This window comes from Phaethon aethereus (assembly GCF_964289735.1).
Source record: "Phaethon aethereus genome assembly, chromosome: 4".
Classification (NCBI taxonomy): domain Eukaryota; kingdom Metazoa; phylum Chordata; class Aves; order Phaethontiformes; family Phaethontidae; genus Phaethon; species Phaethon aethereus.
Genome location: NC_138578.1, coordinates 39,826,408 through 39,849,921, shown reverse-complemented (window position 1 = coordinate 39,849,921; position 23,514 = coordinate 39,826,408). Strand labels below are relative to the sequence as shown.

General features: G+C 34.9%; 1 protein-coding gene across 3 annotated transcripts in view; it reads left to right on the top strand.

The window, feature by feature from the left end:
- Window positions 1-23,514, top strand: part of FSTL5 (follistatin like 5) — a gene marked incomplete at its 3' end in the record, with an annotated part of 297,971 nt that overhangs the window by 267,520 nt on the left and 6,937 nt on the right. For all 3 annotated transcript variants that reach the window (XM_081999556.1, XM_081999555.1, XM_081999554.1), the window contains 2 exons: window positions 291-398; window positions 1,978-2,102. In XM_081999556.1, the coding sequence (XP_081855682.1) occupies window positions 291-398; window positions 1,978-2,102 (233 nt within the window). The remainder of the gene's footprint in view (window positions 1-290; window positions 399-1,977; window positions 2,103-23,514) is intronic.

The window sequence follows — 23,514 nt, the reverse complement described above, 5'->3', positions numbered from 1 at the left end:
AGTACTTTTTTACTTGATTGAAAACCTTTGTTTTCAGTTTCTTAATAGCTTCAGTATAATGTAATTTTGATGCCAAATCTTAGAACACGTAATGGATAAAAATTACTTTTTCAGCAGGTCAGTAACTTTTAATTAATCAGAGGGCTGTTTCAGCAATTGACAAGATGTTTTTTAAATACAATCTGAAAACATCAGGAAATGCATGTCATCATTTTAATTCAAGCATATATATTATTTTTCTTCTGAAAATGTGACAGAAACTAAGGATTTCTATTTTGATTATGCTTCAGGCAGTAAGTACAGATCCTGTTCCAGTGAAATTACACTATGATAAATCACATGATCAAGTCTGGGTGCTGAGCTGGGGAAACATGGAAAAGAATTCACCAACTTTGCAGGTGAGGTGATCAGAATGATTATACGCAAGGAAATCTAGACAACTTGAACCTTTGTGTAATTGCAATGTTTTGTATTTTTCCTTTTAAGTGTTATTATCATGACTTCAACAGGGGCAGTGAAATGACTTCAGGTAACCAGAAAACAATTGAGACAACTGACTTTGCTTAAAAAGAGGTTATTTTCAACACCCTTACTCAGAAGTGACAATGCTAAATTGATAGATTGATAAGGAATACAGCTGAAAGTAGCAACATGTTTTGTAACTGCCAGTCTTTTGAGAGCAAACTGTTGCTGTTTATGATGTTTTTGTTCCCAATTAGAGGATAAACAGGATTTTAGGCATATTCCTGTTTCACTAGAATTATATTGACACTGTGGAGGTGACAAACTCCATCTTTACTTATTGCTTTTTTCAGATGTAAAATATTTAAAATATTTACTTTTCCCATGCCTATGGGCAATGGCAAGCCTAGGGACAGTCATTAAAGAAACATTTCAAGAAGTTGTACTTGCATTCCTACATTTCACTACTTTCTGTTCCTTATTTAAAGTAATCCCCTAAGAACATGGTGATCATCTTTATATCATAATTTCAAATTACTTTTTATTTCAACTTATTTTCCTTTTCTTTAGAAATTAAAGAAATCCTTATGTATTAAAAAAAATATATGTAAGATAAAAAGTAAAAGAAATTAAAACACAGGGCTTAAGCAGAAAAATGAGTAACATTTGAAACCACCTTCTTAGTGGCTACAGACTCTTAGTAACTATGCGTATGCAAGATAATCTGTGGGAGTTTAGCTGTCACTCATCCCCAGAAAATGACTGATTATAATAGAGTCAGTCTTACCATGTTTTAAAGCGAATGATCATCTTCACTCTCATTTTTCCTTACAGTATAGATAACTGATTATTTTCTTTTTTTTTGATCTGCTCTTAAGTGCATGTATGTGAATATCCTTGTGGCTGTTATATGGAATTGTCTTTTATTCACCCATAAACATTTACCTCAGAGAACGTCCAAGATACAGGGATTTGAGGAAAATTGGTTCAAAACAACTTAAGGAATGTGCAAACTCAAATAAATTTGCTCTTCTGAAATATGTTTGTGCTATGTTGAACTACTTCATGACTGACAAGAATTGTGAGTATATATAGCCATAGCTTCCTGTGGATCAGTTGATAACATCTTATCTTTTTACACTGGCTGAAGTGATTAAGAAATTTAATCTCACTATAGCATCTAGTGTTAAAAAAAAAGATAAACAAAAAACTTTGTTTGCACTAAGAACTGCTAGAGGTTTTGGTTATGTAAATGAATAAATATGGACTCAGTGGTGGAAAAAAAAAACGAGGGGAAAAAGTAAATATGAAGACTAAATGGTTAGGTGTGTAAGAGTTATCTGAAATCTGTAATGCTGGTCAACTTTATTCACTGTCATTTATGTTCTTTTTCTTGGTAACTGAGAGATAATGTAAGAGATGGAATACAGAGGCAATACTGTATTAATTTATTTGGATAACGATTAAATTTTGAAAGAGTATTTCTGTAGTTTTTAATGATGTTACTTTATGTAGGTGATAACACAAGCCAGTGGGAGTGTTTCTCATCACATAATCCATACTCAGCCAGTGGGAAAGCACTTTGACAGAGTGGATGACTTCTTCATTCCACCTACAACCCTCATCATTACCCATATAAGGTAAGTTTTAGCTGAATTATAATTAACTTTCAAATGAACTATAACATTGTTTCTAAAGAAAATACAATTTAAAAACCTTGCAAATCTGAGGCCACTCCAATTTACTTCAATAACGCTTTGGAACACCTTCAGAAACAAACTAAATGCCAGTTTTATTGAAAACAAGCTAAATATCAGAATAAACACATAAGAGCTTTTCTTCCTTACCTCACCAAATGTTCAAAAGTTCCACTGCTCTACATACTAAAATTGAGATGTAATATCATCTGGGGTTTTCTTGAGGAATTGATAACTGTAATATTCAGATAATTCCCTAGTTTAGGAGCATAAATCTTAGTTTGTGAATAATACTTAGTAATTTCTTCTACTGCTCAGAGCAACTGCCATATACAGTATTTGCTCTATTGTATTACATGTATGTTGTATTGGAGTTGTTATCTTGATTAACAGACCAGAAAAAAACACTTTTGGAGTTTTAAAAGGAACTGTGATACAACATAACTTAACTCTTCATGAACAGGATTCTCTGCTCATTCATTTTTTTTCTACCTGTTTTGTCATCTGGCACTTTGTTTTTATAACAAACCACGACTGAGCATGTAACATAAACTATGTTTAGACACATGAATAAAATCGGTCTTATTTCCTGAGTGCTGAGTATATGATGTTAAAATGTAATCCATTTTAATCCATGCCAGGAAACATTGTAAATTCTTGGGAACTTCGTTATTTCTCTCAGTGAATATAGGATTGTCTTTGTGTTTGTCCAAAGAACGGACAAGTTCTGGCTGTGATAGAAATACTGTTAAGTATGGAAGAATGGAACAAAATGACCAGCTGGATTTTAAAAGACATATGGGACAGAGAAAGAGAGTGTGAGGAGAAGAAAGCAACACTTAATACAGGCATAAAACAAACCTTTTCAAGATCTCCCCAAGGCCTCTTAAATGAAAATCTATTTTTCTTCTTCAAGATACATTAATAAGAATGTGAAATATCATTTTCTTTTAATATTTTTTCCGTAACATTCTACCTGTAGGGACTGAAAAATTCTGCAGTCTAGGATTTGTACATCTGAATGTTGCATTATTATGTATTAGCACTTTGTATTGATTTAAAGATCCTTGTTTCAGTATGTTTAGGACTGTTAGTTTCTTTGCAAGCTGACACTGACCCTATTTCTGCTCGAAACACCCCTGAAAATAATTAACTCAATTGTTTATTCTGCTCTTCCAAGTTCAAGTTTCTATGGAAATGCTTTCATTACAATGATCTTAACTGTCCTAAAATTATGAGATTTCATCATTCACTTTTAGCTAACATCCCAAATCACGTACATAAAGATGCATCTCCATTTAAAAAGATATAATTTCTGATTGTAGTGAGTGATAGTCTTTTAAATGTGAAAACATGCAATTTAGGATGATTTTATAACTGATTCCAGAATTTACTCTATACATGCCTGCGATGTCTTCGTATCAAAAAACATTTGCCTTCTAAAGAGGCTGTTGATGAAAGATAATTTTTAAAAATGTTCTACAAAACTCTTAACTAACAAATAAATTAGCAATCAGCCATATGCAATTTAAAAAGAAATGTGTGAATTAATATAGCTGAATAGTAAATTGACTCTAAGTACCATTACTGCCACATTTCTTGAATTGGGTACATAAATGCACATAGTGTCCCTGAAGTAATCTGTAGTCCCCACACTCAGCCTGAGAAAAGCATTAAATAATTCTGCTACATTTGGAACAGGTATGCCTTGAGAGATCAAAATTTACTGCTTCATAATCTTCCAAGTACTAGAGGTACTACCCCAACAAAACTGACATTTAGATACATTAATTTTCATGTCAATAGGCAAAGAAAAAGGTGGATAAGGATAAACATCTTACAAAGAGGCGAACCAGGATTGGGGAAAAGAAAAATAGGCACAGTCCAAAGCTAGTGAGGAACCCGTCTTGTGTCCAAAGAAGGGCAATGAAGCTGAGGAAGGTTCTAGAGCACAAGTCTTATGAGGAGCAGTTGAGGGAACTGGGGTTGTTTAGCCTGGAGAAAAGGAGGCCCTGGGGAGACCTTATCATTCTCTACAACTACCTGAAAGGCAGTTGTAGTGAGGCAGGTGTCCCACATATCCCAAGTAACAAGTGATAGGACGAGAGGAAATGGCGTCAAGTTGTGCCAGGGGAGTTTTAGACTGGATATTAGGAAAAATTTCTTCACCGAAAGGGTTGTCAAACACTGGAACAGGCTGCCTCGGGAAGTGGTTGAGTCACCATCCCTGGAGATATTTAAAAAGACGTGTAGATGTGGTGCTTATGAACATCATTTATTGATAGACTTGGCAGTGTTAGGTTAATGACTGGACTTGATGATCGTAAAGGTAATTTCCAAGCTCAATGACTCTATGATTCTATGATTCAAACAATTTTAAGTTGATATTTTGCCTAAATAGGTCAAGTAGGTGCTTTCTGCTTTGCATGGTGAGTCACAGCTACCTTCAGCTGATGAGTCATTTCACCTGTCCTATATGCAACTTAGGAGAAAAGAGGATTAAAGGAAAAAGAGAACATGCAGAAATAAAAAAGGAATATGAAATTCGATTAAACAGTGACAGAATAAAACTGGATAAATACAGATATATAATAAATATGTACATCAATTCAGGCCTAGTATAATTATCTTCTTGTAAATTTTGCTTTTGCCTTTTTTTTTCTTTTGGATTCACATGTCAAGTAAAGACAAAAAGAACATTTCTGAAGTTTGTCCAATGCTAAAACCATAGATTTTGAGTTTTTAACCAACAAAATCGACTCAACAGCAATTAACTTTTTGCCTACTCATGAGCTTACTTGAAATGCAAATAATTTTATTTTAGTTTTCTAAAATGCTATCTAATTCTGAGTGTCTTTTTTAGAAAAGAAAAAAAAACCCACTGTGTAGACAAGTATTGTATTTTTATTCTTATGTTTCAAGAGCTATTTATGTAAAGTTAGTCAGTCGTTAAAGAATTTGCCTTACATAAAATGTCTGGCCTTCAAGTACTTTGATTTTCTTTGTTTAAATTAAAATGAACTATGTGAACAGTGTGTCAGGAAAAGTTTTAAATCAACTGTATTCATCAAATTAGTAGTGATGTAGAAAAAACTGTTTATTAAATCTAACTTGTCACCAGTCAACAATAAAAATGCTCAATAACAGCATGTGTTTGTTAAGGTTGTTAGGCAACAAACATAAAGCTTGAACTTGTTATTCACTGGTGTATGTGCCAACCAGGGGAGCATTTTATGAGTGTGAATCTCAAAACACAGTTACAAGGGAAATAACCCCACTGTCTTGAGTTAGCTGGTATAGTTAACTGTTCAAGGCCCCTATTTACTTTTTGTTAGAAGTCAGTTCCCTTTGACCATGCGACACCAGCCCCTTCTAGAAAAATTAAAGCTTTCTGTTCCTAGGTGCATTTGTCAACCGTAAACCAAAATTTTAAATGATGGAGCAGGAGACGGAGTGTTCATAGCTTACCAAATTAGCATCCAGAACCAAACTTTCTGCCTGAATAAAGGTATTTCTAAGCAAAAAAGGCATATCGCTTAAAAGTATGAATTAAGTTTTGTAACACAGTTAACACAAACCATTTACAGTGTATTATCATAGAATAGTTTGGGTTGGAGGGGACCTTTAAAGGTCATCTAGTCCAAACCCTCTGCAATGGGGGTTGAAAGAACAAGGGTCAGAAGGTAAAGATAAGTAGGTTTGCTGACACATAGGAACAGAAATAAGGGTGAATAGTTTAAAGCTATGGTGGGTCATTTTTTTTTTTAATCTAAAATGTTAATTGGTACTAATACATATATATGTATTTAAAACTTGTTGCAAATTAATTTTATTTAAGAAGTGGTGGAACTATACATTTGCTTTACCTAGGGGGGTATGGAAATGGGCTGCCCAATATTAAAAAAGAAAACTCCACACCTTTTAACATTCTCCTGGGCAGCAAATAATGTAGGATGCACTCCCCCCAGATCAGACATTTGAAGATGTGCTAAAAATTTTGGCCTGAGGTAAACCATAATTGATCCCAAGAAAAAAATGTTTTCCCAGACTTTTCCTGTCACAGACTGAGGCGATGTGTGCTTGACTTACAGTAGAGCAGGAGTTAGGGCAAATAACTTTTGGTTTGATAACCAGTAAGCATACCATTCATGCTCTGAACAACTGTGACAAGCCATCAAAGCAGTGGCTAAGCAAACTAAGTAGACATAAGCAAAAATAAATGGAGGAAGAATAGACTAATTCTGCTATTTTTAAACCCTCTTTTATAATTGGTGGATAGTTCATATGTATACAGAAGAGGACAAGAAAAGAAGCTTTATCAGTTTGGGGAGGGAAATGTGGTAGGTTCAGTACCATCATTTAGTTCTGGAGGGGTGGGGAGGTGTTTCCCTCTCTTTTATGTTCCAGATAATCTATTTCCTTTCACTGATGAGATGAAGGAGAAAGAGTTTTGTGCAAACACCATTAGGAATCAAGCAATGTTTTGGCTGTTAAACCTTTTGTTACTACTAGGCATTTATAAATACATATATTTTTAAAAATATATATATTAGTTTTAGTAAAAATCTACTAATTACCTACCTAATAATGTGTAGAGCACCCCACTGATTTTTCTAGATAGCATATCCCTGTTTGTACAGAGAGCCTCAGCTGCAGATAGATTCAGGTTGACACCCCACCATAAGGCTCTAAAAACATAGGTGACTTAATTCTAGAAATTCTGTGTGTTTTTTTGACAAGACTAGTTCACCTGCTGACTCTTAAGGGAGGGGTTGCCTCATGCCTTTGAACATTCCTTCATGATGGAAATAAGATTCCTTCTTTTTCTCACAAAACTTTTAAAATACAAGCTTAGAGTTTAGAGAAAGTGGAGTTTTCCATGGCTTTTCATGAGTTTCCTGTGCCAGCTAGTTGTAGTGCAATGCACAAAAATTCTTAGTCAATCATCAACGAAAAAGGGGGTATGGCACAAACAGTAATAATTATTAGTAGAAAGAACCTTTAAAGAAGTTTGCCCAGACTTTCTGTTGGAAGTCTGAAGATTTCAAAGGGAAGAAATTATATCTTTATCCTGCATATCTTTAAAAAACCTGTCCTGCTGTCATCATTGGCTTTGTTTCACCTCTGACATGTGCACTCACTGCCAATGTATGTTGAATTATATCAAGAGAATGAATGAATGAATGTAAAGCATTGTTTTTCATGCACACCATCATGACCGTATTTTCAAGCATACAGCTTGAAAAAACAGTCTCCCCCTCCACCCAGTTGTGTTGAAAAGTTATCAGACACTGCAGCCACAAAGGTAGGCAGAATGAGCTCTATTAATCTGTAAGAAATGGTACAAATCCCAAGGGGGTTTTTTCAGCTAAAACTGAAGCTTATTTATTTTGTAGATGCACCTTTTAAGAATTGAGTATATATATTTTCAGTATTTGGCCTTATACATTTACTGAGAATAAAATTGTATTTAGTGAACTATTTTTTGTTCTAAAGCAGTTCAGAGCAACCAATCATCTTGTCCTTAATTGCCTGCTAATACCATTCCTTGTCATAAAAATAGACGTTTGCAATTAGTATGTGTGATGGCTGCAAAAAGATGACTTGTACAATATTCATGAATATATATTCTTGGAAGCCTGAGGAGCAAAAGGACTGATTATTTCAGCTCGGCTGTTCGTAAATCGAAGTGAACAAAAGATAATTGGAATAAATTAAGGTCTGTCATTACACTGCTGTAAAATATTTGAAAAGCAATATTAAATGAACTCACTGTAATGGAGAAACTCTAACTTTTTAGATGTTTTAATCTTTTAGCAAGTACTTTAAATGTCATATAGTTACCTGACCTAACAAGAGGAGGAATGAGCAATCAACTCACTGGTGAGACGGCTCAGGTTCTGAGTAGAGTTAAAATACTCCGTTTGATTTTTTTTCTCTCTTTTACTTCTCTGTTGTGTATGCTAATAGGGGAAGCAGTCTTTCTAAAATTATACTTACTCATTTGCACAAAATGGTCCAAAAACTAAGCTTTTCTTTAAGAGGTAATTTAAATGTATTGCCAGTGCATTCCTGTGAACCTTCTTAAATGAAGCCCATGTGGGGTGGTGATTCAGTAAATTCACACTTCATTCCAGAGTTTAAGCCCTTACAGAGGTGTGAAGTATCTGAAGGACTGTGAGAGCATTTTCAGTACTTCTATGCAAATAAGCAAATAGAAAATACTATTTTGCTTCAAAAATCCTACATAATCAGAAAGAACTTTCTGTTCAGTGGTTTGCAAGTAAAACAATGGGAGTGTTAAATGCTGAGTCAACTGTCGACAAAGCACCAACAAAAGAGGTAGAATTAATTTGGGGTTGAATTATTCACATAGACAATGTGATTTAGCTCAAAGATAAGGGTCAATATAATATTTTACAAGTTCAGTTAACAAGGCACATTAGGGGAGTGGAAAGTTTGAAACAGTTATTAGTCATCAAACTATAAACATATATAGTGCTACAGGGGAAATAACTTGAAAGCTTGAGGAACTGGAGAAAGAAGCTCAGTAGTACCAGGGCAAGTGTAGAAGATCTAGAAAGTAACTACAATTTCTAATGATTGTGGAATCTATCAATGAATCCTACACGGTAGCACAGCACACAAAGGAGGTCCATCTGGGTTAGGGGTTCACTCTGTGGTCTCCCACTCTGTAAACTGTGTCATTGTGATAGCAGTGCTAAATGGAAACCTTGTAGTCATTCTTTCCCCTTTCTGTGTATTTGCCACCCAAAAGGAGGACTCTTCTGGTGTATAAATATGTTGCTTTTGAAAAAGAAGCTCATAGCAATTTCTGGGAAAGATGGGAGAGACAGTAAAAAGCCTTTTTCTGCATCTTTTTTTTTGGGGGGGGGGCTTTAAATAGTAGATTTTACAGCATCTTTGTTCCAGAGAGACTATGAAGTATGAAAAGATTGAGAGATTCAGTTCAGATGGTTTAAATGCTCTGAAACTTACTTTGTTCACCTACCACTGCTGGCAACAGCAACTATTGTTGAAATCAGTGTCTCTAGAAAATGTGCAGGTACTCTTAAGTGTATCAAACCTATATTCTCCACTTCATTGCTCCTCTGTTCACACGTCCTTGCCCAAAAATCTAGGAGTGCATAAATGTAGCCACTACATATCTTCCAACTAGGAAACTCCCAATCTCTTACATACATACAAGATACTCCATGTAACCATACTTACGCTTCATCTGTATCCTTCTTCAGTTCCACTCCTATATTCTGTCTCAAAAGGACCTATGCTTGCAGGCTTTAAAAATGTGTTAGGCAGTAAGGATTTCCAATTGTGTTTGTGGAAAAGCACCTACAGAAATTATGAAGTAACTGCCAGCACTGCACAAATATACTTAAGATTTGCCGTCACTGAAATCTGGCAAAGACCTGATGTTCTGAGGTATATATGACATCTTTTAATCCAGGTAATTTTGTAATTCATGGAGAAAATATTTTGAATTTTAAAGTTCATTTTCATGTCTGTGTTATGAAATTTAATTAATAATTAATTGCACATTTAAATGCAGCTAAAATAAAAGTATTTTTTATAATGTACTGAAATCTGTGATTGTTTCTAACCTTGCAATTTATATGTATGTATGCACACACACACGTATAAAAGAAATCAGTCTTGAAAACCATCTTGGTTTTGGAATCAACAGAAAAAAATATTATATCAAAAAACACTTCAGTGTGGCTATTTAGAAATGAAAATTCTCTTCAAATGTTACCTAAAACATGTGATTGCAGGCAGCCTTTGTAGTGCTACAAAACTATAGCATTAGTGAAGGAAAATTCCTTATGTTCTACCTGTCTTTCTCCATTAGCTCAGGAAACGGCCAGAACCTGCCCTAAGTCAGTCTAGTCGGCTCTACTAAAGCAAAGGGTAGTTTTGCTGAACTGTAAATGTTTTTCACACTGTAACCTTCCGGATCTACACAGACTGTTTTGTCTGTATTCCTTCCATGGTTTCCCAACTGTCAGCATGCAACATCTTCTTGTGGATAAAATATCCAAATGTCCATCTTAAAAGAGCCACCAGCACAAACCCCCACCCCCGTATTCTCTACAAATTAGAGCACAGCAACTTGCCATGATGTGCCTGATTTTTTTTTTTTTCCCCATGATAATCTTACATTTTCAATACAAATGTCATCTCTGGTTCTTTTATGTGCCAAAAATAGTATTTTATCCTATTTTTTACATTTTAAAAATCTTTTTTTTGTTCAGTCTAATATTTTCTTAATTTTGGTCACACATTAAAAAAAAAGAGAGAAGGGAATTGTGGCATGTATCCCCAGCTATAACAGTATGTGAACATCATTTTTAAAATGAAGCAAAAGATCTTTTGAGACTGTTTTGACATATGTAATTTATCACCTTTGTAGTCCTTATCTCTACCTCATTATTAATTTTCTACTAGTCCTGGCTATTTTGGCATATATAAATTTGGCTGTGCATTCCATAAGACATCTGCCCACCTTGATGTTACCGCATTTTCTGGAGTGCCAGGTCTTCTTAGTCTTATCCTACCTTGTACCGGCATTTAGGACTATCTTTAGGACCATCTTTTGTTCACCGTGTCTGTATAGCTAGCCCTTTCTTTGACTTTTATTCCTTTAAAAATTAAGTGTTTGGGTTTTTTTTTATTAAATTGCTAGTTCTCCTTCTCTACAAGCTACAAAAAAGAAAAACACAATTGCTTCCAACACTACAAATATGCTTTTGCTGAGAATAAGCTCCTTTATGATATAACATAGTTTCATATATTCCTGGATTCTAAAAATCTAGAAATTAAGGTGCTTTCCTTTGTCCTAAAATTACTTGGATTATTTTCTTGTGAACGCTGTAATCATTGAACTACAATTTGCAATAATTAAAAATTGTATTGTATATACACATTGCAAGTGTTGCACGAGAGAGCCCTCAGACAATTCATAGACTCCTGCATCACTAGTACCCTGAAAATTCAGGATTGATCCCTACCCTGTGCAATTGTACACTAAATTGTGAGTCAGAAGTCCTGAGCTATGTGCGACATGTTAAAGTCAGCTCTTCCAGCAACACTTAAGAAAATGACTGAAGAAGCCACCACAGTATCTGGGCAGCTATGGGGACATTTTCATAGGTTTTTTTTTACACACGGGTCATTTGAAGATATGCAACATGAATTTGGGATGACAGTCCATTTCCTGTCTCTGGATCGCTAGTGAGATATGACTTAAATGCTCTGCAAGTAAAATCTTAAACTGAACTAGTAATAAAATAAAACTAAAAAAGAAAAGAAAAAATAAATAGAAATCACAAATAATAATCTAATTTTAAAAGGGTTTCAGGCAGTATTATTTTTATTACCAATATGATACTTCAGTTAAGAAATGTTTAGCTTTCTCTTGTAAGCACTTACATGATCTATCCAGCTGAGTTACAGCAGAAAACTTGCAGAGTCTCTCCCACAAATAAGTGTTTGAAAGATTCTATCACTTGTGATTTTTCTGCCTGAGTAAAAACTATCACAATAAGAATGAGGATTTTGTTGACGGTGCTTGCAACGTTATTCACTTTGGCTCAGCATTATATTTCTGGCGCTCATTTTTTAGAATCTAGAACTAATCTAATAAAATATGATGTAGCATAAACTCAGAAACTATGTTTCCAGTTTTGTCCGTTACTGAAAGCTTACTAATGCTCAAAACCTATTTATTTTATAACATTCATTCCTGACTCTGTCATTTATTGTCTAGGAACAGAAAATTCTCTATTCAAATTCAAGCTCTGAGCAGAAAGCTTAATTTGAGGAGATCCCATTATTTTAAGAACAAAGCACTTGTCAGGGTTCCTTCAAGCCCTTGTAGAAATGATAATTATTCCCTTTTGTCTTGCATGGCTGTCTTGAAGTTCTTGATATCCTTATTTTTCCAAATAATGGTCAGTATATTCTGAGAGAGAAAAAGAGAGAAAGAAAGAATCGTTTTGGTATGTTTGGCCATCATTGCCTCTGGGGTCTCAGCCATCCAACTTACTCCTCTCTGCACTGAATTCCCTCACTGGGAATGGAAATAGAGACAACATGTTCACTTCTATGAGGTATGTACAAAGCAATAGCAAAAAAGAATAAAGATCTTCAGTGCTTCCAGAACAAATCTGTGAATATCAACCTCTGAAATCTTGGAATACTTATGATACAGATTACTTAGGGTAAAGAACACTTCCCTTTCATTCAGATCTCTCGGGTGATGTTCAGCAGTTGTTATAACCTCTGTGAATCACAGCAGGCTTTTGTGTGATTTCCGCCCCCCTCCAACCTTTGCTGTATCCATCCCTCATCTATTTCAATACCTTTTAGGATCATTAGGATCAATTTTATCATTATTACGAGAATCCAGTCCCACAGATATAAAAATATTCGTTTCATCGATCTTACAATAGAATATTGCGTTCCTTTCTGAATTAATCTATGATGACCTAAATTTCTTTGTAACAATGTTATCAAGTAAACTTGTGAAAAGTGCATATGAATTCTGATGGATTAAATCTCTGCTGGCATCTGTTTTTCATCCTAAAAAGGTATGCCTAAATCTGCATCCACAATTGGGAATAAAAATAGTATTGATTTTCATTGAAAGCAAGTTATATCTATATATTAATTTTCCTCTTTCCTCCCACATAAGTTAAAATTTCAGAGAATTCCTGTTATTGTATAGACAATTTTTTCTTCTAATTGGAAAGGTACAGATGAGATATTTAATGTGTAAGTCTGTAAGAACTCAGAAACCTGAAGTTATCAACACCCAGAACTTCTTCCCAGGCAAGAGTATAACAAAATAGTCAATACTTTTAGAGAATGAGACCTGCCATCAAATTCTGTTCTTCGTCAGAACTGACCTTTTCATTCATGTAACAGAATTGATAGCAATGATCTTGTTTTACGCTAAAAATACTCATTTTCCATAAGAGTGACCCCACAACCCCTGTTCTGTGTTGTTCAATATTTTTTTACCAATTTTTTCCCCATTCCTATTTATTAGGACTACTATGTTAATATTTTCCAGGCACATTAACACAGTCGCACATTAACACAGTCACACATTACTGTTGCAAATGTTATTTCTATCTTTTTAGGAGGTGCTTTTAAATATTTCATTTACAGTAATTGCAACAAGTAAATAAATAAAATTGGTAAAGAGGACAAAGATCTTTTACAGATGTGTATGTGAATATATATGTTCACACACATAAACACAAAAATAGAGAAATATCAAGATGTTCTCCAAGATGTAAATATGTCCTCAGACAGGAAGTTACTTTGTACTTAATGTTGTTATATACAAATACCATGGAAGGAGAAAAAAAGCCTTTTCTGATGTAAAACAAAAATATGGAGCAAATGTTCTTAATGTTGTAAAGAGCATCAGGAACAAAATTAGGAAAACAAACTTCAAAGGTCAAAGACTGTTATAGTACCCAAAAGAAAGGCACCATTTGTGCTGATGAGCAATAGCTACTGGAGAAAATCCACTTAGCCTTTTGTTATCATCAAACAACCATTTCTGAACTGCAGAAATTAGCGAAAGGCTTTTTCTCAGCCAGCTGCCAGAAATGAACTATCCTAGGCAACAATAATTTTGTAAGTCCTGAGGGGAAGACTGGTATGCCCTTGCAATGCTGACAATTTTTGAAATCAGCAACACTTACAAAATGAAAAGGTTGTCTTTTATCTAGAGGTAAATACTTTACTTGTGCAGTATACTACAGTAATTGTAATAGAAAATGACAATAAAAAAGAAATGGTGTATATTAAAATTACTTAAGTAAGAAAAATTAATTGTGTGATTATTTAAATGGTATGAATGCAAGGCCTCTGAAGTAAAATAAATCAGTGTGAAGAGTCTTTCTTAGAATTATCCATATATGGATATAAAGTGAAGAGTAATTTTAACAAAGGAAATAATGGTCGCAGTGTTTTATGGTAAGTTCTTAGAAAATCCGTAGTTAGAGGGAAAAGTGCTTTTTTGTTGTTTTTGTGGTGCTGGTGATGAAATCTCAAAGGACCAGTGAAGGCAATTAAGCTATACAGCTAAGAAAACAGTTCTTAGACAAATTTTCCTTTTTTCCTTTCCTTAATTGTTAATATTTCCCTCTCCAGAGCTACTGTGAATATCTTCATTTCATCAGAAAAAGTGTTTGGTATATAACATCACTTCTGTTCTGGAATTTTGTTTAAATGGTAATGCTTTCCCACGTTGCCAGAGTAGAAGCTTTTTAGCTTCTTTTTTAGAAGTCTACCCTGATTGTCTAATAGATGTCTTGGGCAGTTAATGACATTTACTTTGAGTCCCAGAAAACTTTTGGTCAGCAGATTTGATCAAACTTTGTAGTAGCGGATCTTGATCTTCCTGGGAAGATTTTTTTGCATAAATTTTGAGAAAATGATCCCTAATGTATAGAACGTTGAGTGGCTTTAAACGTGAATGTTATTCACTCAGGGTAAAGTAGATAATGTTTATTACCATTTTCTTCAATTAAGTTACACAGGTTAAAGAACTTCTCTTTTGTACAATACTCCTGTTTGCTTCTTGTACAGATAACTTTGTAGCTCATCTAATTCTCTTCTCTTTTACTTGCTTTCTGTTTTGAGAATGTAATTTTCCTTAAGTGCTTGTTCTCAGATACCTCTTTAAAAAATGTCTACTGACTTCCTGAGGGTAATCTGTGGGTTTAAGGACAGAAACAAAAAAGAAAGAGGACATCAGCTTTTACATCATCATCATCTTCTATTCTGTTGACCTTTCTGAGCTCAGCAATAAATAGAATTTTATGTTAATTTATTAATTTTTTAAAAGTATTATGAAATTTATTATCATTTCTAGGAAAAAATTTCTTAAGTTTTTCTTTTTCCTTCTTTTTAACTAGTGCTTAGATATTTCCTCTTTTATAATGAATGCAGCTGCAGTAGTAAGCAATATACATGGCTTGTCCAAAGGAAGAAACTAACATACAGGAAGCCAGGTTGGTAATTTACCGCTTGTTGGCAGCTCCACACTAGCATCTTGCTTGGCTATTCTTTTTGTATAGGACATGCAAACCAACTTGCATTATCTGAAGGGTGGAAAAAAAATGATACTTTGCAGAAACAGTTTTGAAGATGCAGTGTCACAATTCACATGACTTTGGAACTTTGTATGGAATATCTGGTCCATTATTAATTCATACTTTACTTGACTAGAATTTCCCATCAAAATAAAATTGCATCTTCACTAATTTTTATAGCTACAGGTCTCTGTATTATCCTTCAGTCTGAATAACTACTGGAGATGCAGTATTATTACAGGATGAACTGAAGGTTTTCAAATGCAGCCAACAAATATAAAGTTTGCTCATGCAGGACTGCACCAAGTCCTGCTTTGAATTTCAGTTGTTCTTCATGATTTTTTTTCTCTTGTGACCTTTGCTTTAGTATGTTTTGCACAATAACCTTTGTCATGGTTTAGCCCCAGCTGGCCACCAAGCACCATGCAGCCACTTGCTCACTCCCCCATGGTGGGATGGGGGAGAGAATTGGAAGGGTAAAAGTGAGGAAACTCTCAAATCGTTGAGATAAAGACAGTTTAACAGGTAAAGCAAAAGCCACGCACGCAAGCAAAGCAAAACAAGGAATTAATTCACCACTCCCCATGGGCAGGCAGGGGTTCAGCCATCTCCAGGGAAGCAGGGCTGCATCACACGTAATGGCTTCTTGGGAAGACAGACGCCATGACTTCAAACGTCCCTCCACCTTCTTCCTTCTTCTTCATCCCAGCTTTATATACTGAGCATGACGTTATATAGTATGGAATATCAATTTGGCCAGCCTGGGTCAGCTGTCCTGGCCGTGTCCCCTCCCAGCTCCCCGTGCACCCCCAGCCTGCTCGCTGGCAGGCCAGCACGAGAAGCTGGACAGTCCCTGACTGCTCAGCAACAACCCAAAACATCAGCACCTTATCAACATTTTCTCATCCCAAACCCAAAACAGCCTCACACCAGCTTCTGTGAAGAAAATTAACTCTACTGTGGCTGAAACCAGGACAACCTTGTATAAATCTTACAGTATTACAAAGACAATACATAAAGGTAAGACAAGTTGGGCCTAACTGTGACATAGTTAATTCAAGTAATAGTGTCTCAGTAGGCTTGAATTTCTTCCTGGGTTATCTACCCGTGCTCTAGAAGTGAAAAATTGTGTAACATAGGTGGTGAACCATTCCCTTGCTTTCATAGTTCCTGTCTGCACAAACAGAAATACTTTAAAAATTCATCTTTTAAAAACAGGAAATTACCTAAACTTTTAAAATCAATAGATATAGCGTGATTACCAGCTACATTCCATTATATTTAGTATCTCTTGAAAAATATTTGTTATCATTTGCAAATCCAATGTCTGAATGAGAGATGGTAAAAGTCATATGATGTGATTCCATCCTGAATACTAACTGTGGAGAGTGATTGTTGTAGTGAGGAGTTGTGGTGAGGCTTAACATTCATAATGGCAGTTCTTCAACCTCCTTTTTGCCCTCTGATATGGTTGTAGAGGAGGAAAGCAGCTGTGCTTGATTAGGACTGCAGAAATATGTTTTTTTCTTGTTTATTTCAAAGCAGTATGATGCAAATATAAACAAATTGATATCTGTATGTACTCTGGAAGAGACAAGGTTAAGCCATGTATTTTTTGGTAATTTTTTATTTCCTGGTTCATATATTGATTTTTAATAAACTGATGAAAAGACCAGATGATAAAAAATACAGTACTTAAAATTACACTGGCCATTGTGGCAATGTACTCATTTTGCATGTGTGCTTAATCTAAAGTACACCTTTTTTAATTTAAAGATTTATTACTTGAAATATTTATCAGAAGCACACAAAATCCAGCTCTGTGTGGCTTGAGATCTAGCACTGCTATTTTAAATGATATATGATACTGAAATACAAGCATTCAACTATCCAATTCATCAACTGCATCATAAAAATGTTTATGTTTATTCCTATGGGGAGAGAGCATGCTTATCCCTTGAGAGGATAAGGAAAGGTCATCACTTTCAAGGATATTATAATTTGACCTGAAAAAGCATCAGTGGGCTCCTCATAGGCAAATCTGGAAGATACAGGATTGTGCAGAAAAATTTGAGCAGTGAAAATATTTGGAGCATATAGAATTAGCTCAGAATTAGCCCAGAATATGTGATGCAAAAATTATTTTTACTCATCTGCTTCTGGTAATACTGGAAGAAAAAACAGTCAAAGGAGGAATGCCCTAGATCATGTTTTTCTCCTTACATTTCAACTGCAGACTGAGATATTATACCTGCTATATATACACGTACTCATGTATGCATATTTATGTTACGTAATACATGCACTTTTTATATCAAATAATACACACCTCCATTAAAGCTCTGCAGACTGGGAATAAGAAAACTGCAGGTTATGTAAGAGTCCTATTTCATGCAGTCTCAACACTGCATTGGTGTGGGTTTTTTTCCCCTCTTATCCCTCCCTCTGTCCTGTAGGATTTAGATGACAGAAGAAGGGTCTGAAGACAGGGAAATTCTTGGATGCTTAAGGATCTTTTGCTACTCACCTATACACAGTCATAACAAAATGGTAGCAGAATCCTTGTCAGTTTTAATCCACATTGCATTAACTATGAGATACAACAGTTCACAAGATGAGCGTTTGCCCTGTGGCTGTATCAGCTGCCTTCAGAGAAGGCTGGACAATACACAACCTCCTTGTGTAACGGCTATGTATTTTGGTTTGAAAACAATGTCAACCCTTTCCAGATCTGGAAAACGATATTAGAATGTGGCACTGCTGAAGATCAGGCAGTAATTACTGACCTTCTGGCATTGGGAATAAGTTTCTCATTAAACTTTTTAACACTAGAAAATGCGAAAAATTTTACTTAGGTACTACTGGGATGAAGATGGGGAGTTATGCACATAATGTGACATCTTGTAACCAGGAAACCTTCCACAGAACTGGATGAGTCACTAAAGATTTTAGTCAAGTTTCTGTTTTTCAGGTTCATTTACCGCTACCAATACCTAACATATTCTACCAATGATATTTCTACAATGCATTTTGTAATTAGTTTATTGAAATCTATCTTCTTGTTATGGAACAAACCCACAGAAAATAGAGCAGGAAGCTGTATACATTTTAAATTGTTTAGTCACATTCAAAGCATTTTTGGCATAGATAGAACAATGATGTAGCAGATATATACGAACAATGAGATATTTAAGAGGAAAAAAGAGCTCTTGTTCATTCCTCAAAAGCAAAATATTCCTATTGTGCTATGCAAGAATCAAAGCTCCTTAGGCTGAGTAGACTTGATAAAGAATTTGACAAGAATTTTATATCAAATTAACATTACTTTTTCAAAAACATAATGAACTAGTTTTCTACAGTAACAGGAGGATGGGATCTGGTTTGGAAGTAGCTTACCACATTAAAGGACAGAGATTGAATAAGTATGTTGGACAGTGAAAGGGAGCTAGCTATATAAGTCTTGTTGTGGTAACATACTCTGCACTTGCACATTTTTTCATAAGTGAAAGTCATCTGTTGTACACCATGTGAGGATTTATATTAAAGGAAAATTTGTTTTTACCCTTTATACCTGTCACAAACAATGGAACCTAAGGTGATGGAAATTTCATGAAAACTAATGTGAAAATTGGATGTGATAAGAGAGAGGAGAGTAAACTGGTACTGCAAAAACTGGTAATGTGGATGTATAACAATAACACCCAGTAAGATTTCCAAAATTAATACCTTTTAAAATATGAGTTTAGCATTCATGCTTCATGGCATATGTTACTTCTCAACGATGGGCAAGTTCTTGTGAGCAAGTTATTCCAAGCCTACTTAGTGAAAAATTTCCCCGTATTCTGAAGCATTTGATACTCTTATGAAGAGAGAGAAGTAGTTTTGGCAGAGCATTAATCTGACTTGCTGTATAGATTCCTTTTTTTCTCAGCTTGGCGATGAGTGTTTTCAGGTTAACAGTTTTGCACTAGTTAGAGAAATAAGATAGTGATAATTACCATAACTATTTTGGGAAAAAGAATAATACAACTGATAGGTTTACTGTTCACTGTTTTTGTGCTACATACAGGCTTACAGTTCCATAAAACTGGGACCCATATTTTAAATACATTTACAGTGCTTTAAAAATACTTTACAAAATCTGGTCTTGAATATATACTGTGAGACAATAGAAGAAGTAAAATTATTCTACTCTTAAATATGTGGGTGGGTTTTTTTCACTAAAATTAGGACAATAAGGCACTCATCCATAGAAGTTTCACTTCATTTGTTTTTTTTAAAATGCATTTTGCAATTAACACCTTTTAGGATATTCTTCCTGTCTCTTTTAAGTAAGTTTTGACAAGTCATTCTTTTCTACCTCAATTTCCCTTTGTCTGGGTACTGTGAAGCTCATTAGCTTTTATGGAAAGTTAAAGACTCCTTGTGGTGGGCTGACCCCAGCTGGCAGCTGAGCCCCCATCTAGCAGGACAAACTGCTACTTTGGAAGGAGTTTTATAGTTGAACATGATGTTATATGGCATGGAATATCCATGTCTCAGCTGTGTCATTCCCCAACTTCTTGTGCACCCCCAGACTACTTGCGGTGAGGGCAGAGTGAGAAACAGAGAAGGCCTTGATGCTGTGCAAACACTGCTGAACAATAACTAAAACATTGGTGGGTTATCAACAGTTTTGTTCACAAATCTAAAACACAGCACCATACAGACTGGTATGACAAAAATTAACTATCCCAGCCAAACCCAGTATACTACTCATACAGAAAGTGCTGTAGAGTTGCTAAGTATTACCATTCCTATTTCTCTTAACTAGTTGTCACAAAGTATGGCTGCAAATCTTTAAAATCTGGGAATAAAATTTTTATTATTCATTCATATGGAGCAAGTGAAGAAAGGAACAATCTCAAATTTCACAGTTCTAACATTTACTCCAATTGGAGTGATATGCCCACAGGCTACAGATTCCCATTTGAATTAACTGTAAAATAAATTATTGGAAATGTGAAGATTTGCTCTCATGTCTTGCAGGCTTGAGTTGCACAGGATCCCAATATGCACTCTGACGAACGCCTTTATATGCTGTCTGATATTGTGCATGATTTCACTGCATAGAAGAGACATGAGGGTTGAGATTGTCATAAATATTAATCAGGGATTAATGAACAGTGGGAGGCTTCTGCATATCAGTCTATATGAGAGGAAACTTTGCATTAAATATACCACCATCTCTCTATAAATCATTTGGGAAAAGTGAAGGTACTCTCAAGTATCTCTTGTTTTCCACAGCCTAATCATAAAAACCAGGCTAACATTACATAGGCGACAGACACAATTTCATTGTGTGATTATGAATGGCTGTATTTTTTTAATCCTTTTAGAAAACTAAGTGCTTTTGAAAAGTTATAAGATTATAGTAGCTTTGGAGGTTGAGTTCAGCTATACACAGAACATAGAGTAGTAGTACAGATTTCTTTACTCAGATTTAATAGCTGCTTTACTTTGAATAGAAAAAGAAATTAGGATAGTGAAAGCTCAGCCCATGCACTTGCTGATTTGGTTTACTGAGTCCTCCTAGAAAATGCTCTTACTAATATCAATTTTGCCTATAGACACCACTGGAGGACAACATTTTGTTACAGCTCTAGTAAATCACCCTCTTTTATTACATACAGCTTTTTTTGCTCCCCCAGTCTACTAACCTGTGCAATCCAAAGCTGCCTTTAACCTTAGTGACTTGCAATACTGTTTTCTGACAACTTTGGTAAGTACTATTTTTTTACAGTTGCTCTTGCCTTCTCATCAGAAAGACGAAGACTAACTTGGCAATGAGAAAAGAGTTAAGAAACTGATACTGGCATGATGAGAAGGTTCTTAATACTGGACAGAAGGGACGTACAGACAGATTCACCTGGTGGTTAGAAGGCAGCAATTAGGTTACTGGACAGCGGGCTAAAATTTATTTGCAACTGATCATTGCTATGTGCAGACAGATAACTTTTCTGACACAGATGTCTGTGATCTATCACTGTTCCTCCAAGATATCCACCATTAGCGTCTACACTTAGATCAATAAACCTCAAAGGAATGAACATCCCAGCCTTAGAACATCTTTCTTCCCAAGTAAAGTTATAGCTGGCATAGTTGTATAGTTGTAACATTATGCAAGCAATTCACAAGCTTCCTGAATTTGGAGACCAATGTGTTGTTGAGGGGGACGTTTATTTTGAAGATATATGGGTGTGTATGAAAGATCAGTAATTGTAAAAGTTATTAGTAACTCATGTGTGAAATTCACAATCAATTAAGACCAGAAACAGTGTAAGATTAATTAGAACAGCTTTTTTCTATACAGTGAATGAAAAAGTGTCATCTAAACCTCAGGCCTGCAGAAGGACAGATTCCTCTGCATACTACTTTTTCTCTTCTGTGTGTGTGGGAGCTAAGGTATTGTGTCAAATCACAATTAATTTTATGAAATTTGAAACACTTGGCTGCTTCTTAAAATCTCAGCATCAAATGACTGAGTAGTATAACATTGAAGTCTACTGTACTTATGCAATTTTGATTATATGAACAAAGCCAAAAAATTGATGTTTCATATATTCACGGGCTAGAAGAGACCACAAGAACATCTTGTTTGACTTTCTGTATATACGATAGATTTTAAACATTTCAAACAGTTATCCAGAAATTCAGATAATGAATCTGATATTTCTAAATCTACACCTCCTTGGGTTTGGCCATATCTTCCAAAAAAAGAGCATAGTTTTTGCCTGGAGATTCCTACTAATGAAAATTCATTACCTCTGTGGTAGTTTGTTGCAATGGTTTATTGTCCACATTGTTAACTTCATTAATTTAAATTTGTCTCATTTCAGTCTGCAATCATTATTATAGAATCCTCTGTGACATTAAAGACTTTACTAAACTATGCTCTCTCCATGCAGGTATATATATTGTGTAAATAAGTCATGTCTCAATTACATTTTTCATAAACTAAATATATTGGACTCTCTCAGACTCTTGCTTAAAATCATTGTCTCCACCCCTCAGATAATTTTCAGATTTTTCCTTGCCCTTAATTTTTTAACATTCCTTTTTTAGAAAGGCAAAAATAAAACAACATAAAGCATTCTTAATTTGGTCTCCCCAGTGTAGAATACAGGTATGAGACTGTTGCATTATTCTTACTCACCTCTCTCTCTCCCAAGGACTGTACAAGGGCTTTTGCGTCTTTTTTTTTTTTTTTTTGATTCATTAGACTCAGATCTCATATTGACCTGCATGTCTGCTATGATCCTTAAATCCCTTCATAGTCACCACTTTTCAGGATACTGCTCTATATACATGTCCTTCATTCCTCATTCACGTGTAAAGTTTCTCGACTTTACACTTGGCTACTGTTGAACATATTTTGCTTAAATGAGCAACCGACTAATATAATGACTGTCTTGTCATTATTTACAACCTTAGTGTCATGGACACATATTTGCATCCAAATTGCCTGTGAAAATTTTTTGAAGTATCAGAGTTGGTACGAAGCAGAAGCAAAACTTCCCTGCAAATCAGTGATTCTGCATTGGCAACTACTTTCTCTTGCAGAGAAATTATTTTTCCTTCAGCTATCAGTTTTTACTCCAAGAAAGGTATACCCTCCTGATATTCAGTTACCTTCAGCAAGGTTTTCTAATAAAAAAATTAAATTAGGTTTGTCTGAAAAAGTTAATTTTTCCATAAACTTACTGACTGCATTATGTTCACGTTTTTCTGTAGTTGGTTCTCATATAATCTATTTTATTATTTCACTGGGATAGGCAATCAAGCTATTCAGCTTAGCTGGGATACCTGGCTTTATCTTATGAATATTTCAGCAATCTTCTAGACTTTCCAAATTTTCCTGTTATTCTGAGATTTATTAAAATGTTAAGAGCTAGTGAACTCTTTCAAAATTATCAGGAACAAATTATCTAAGCTGACAGATATATGTTCCTACAGAAAAGCAGTTTATCATCTTTCTCAATTGCTAGTAGCTTGGAAAATACTTCCTCATCTTTAGGTAACGAAAGTATAATTTCTCATTCTTCTTTTTATTTTTTTTTTTTTTACTATACCAGACATGGAATCCTTAGGTTTCCTAATCAGTTTTCTTCACTTCTCTTTTTCCCTTCTGTATCTTCCCTCCAGAACTTCCATTACTTTTTTCCATGCTTATGTCTCTGCCT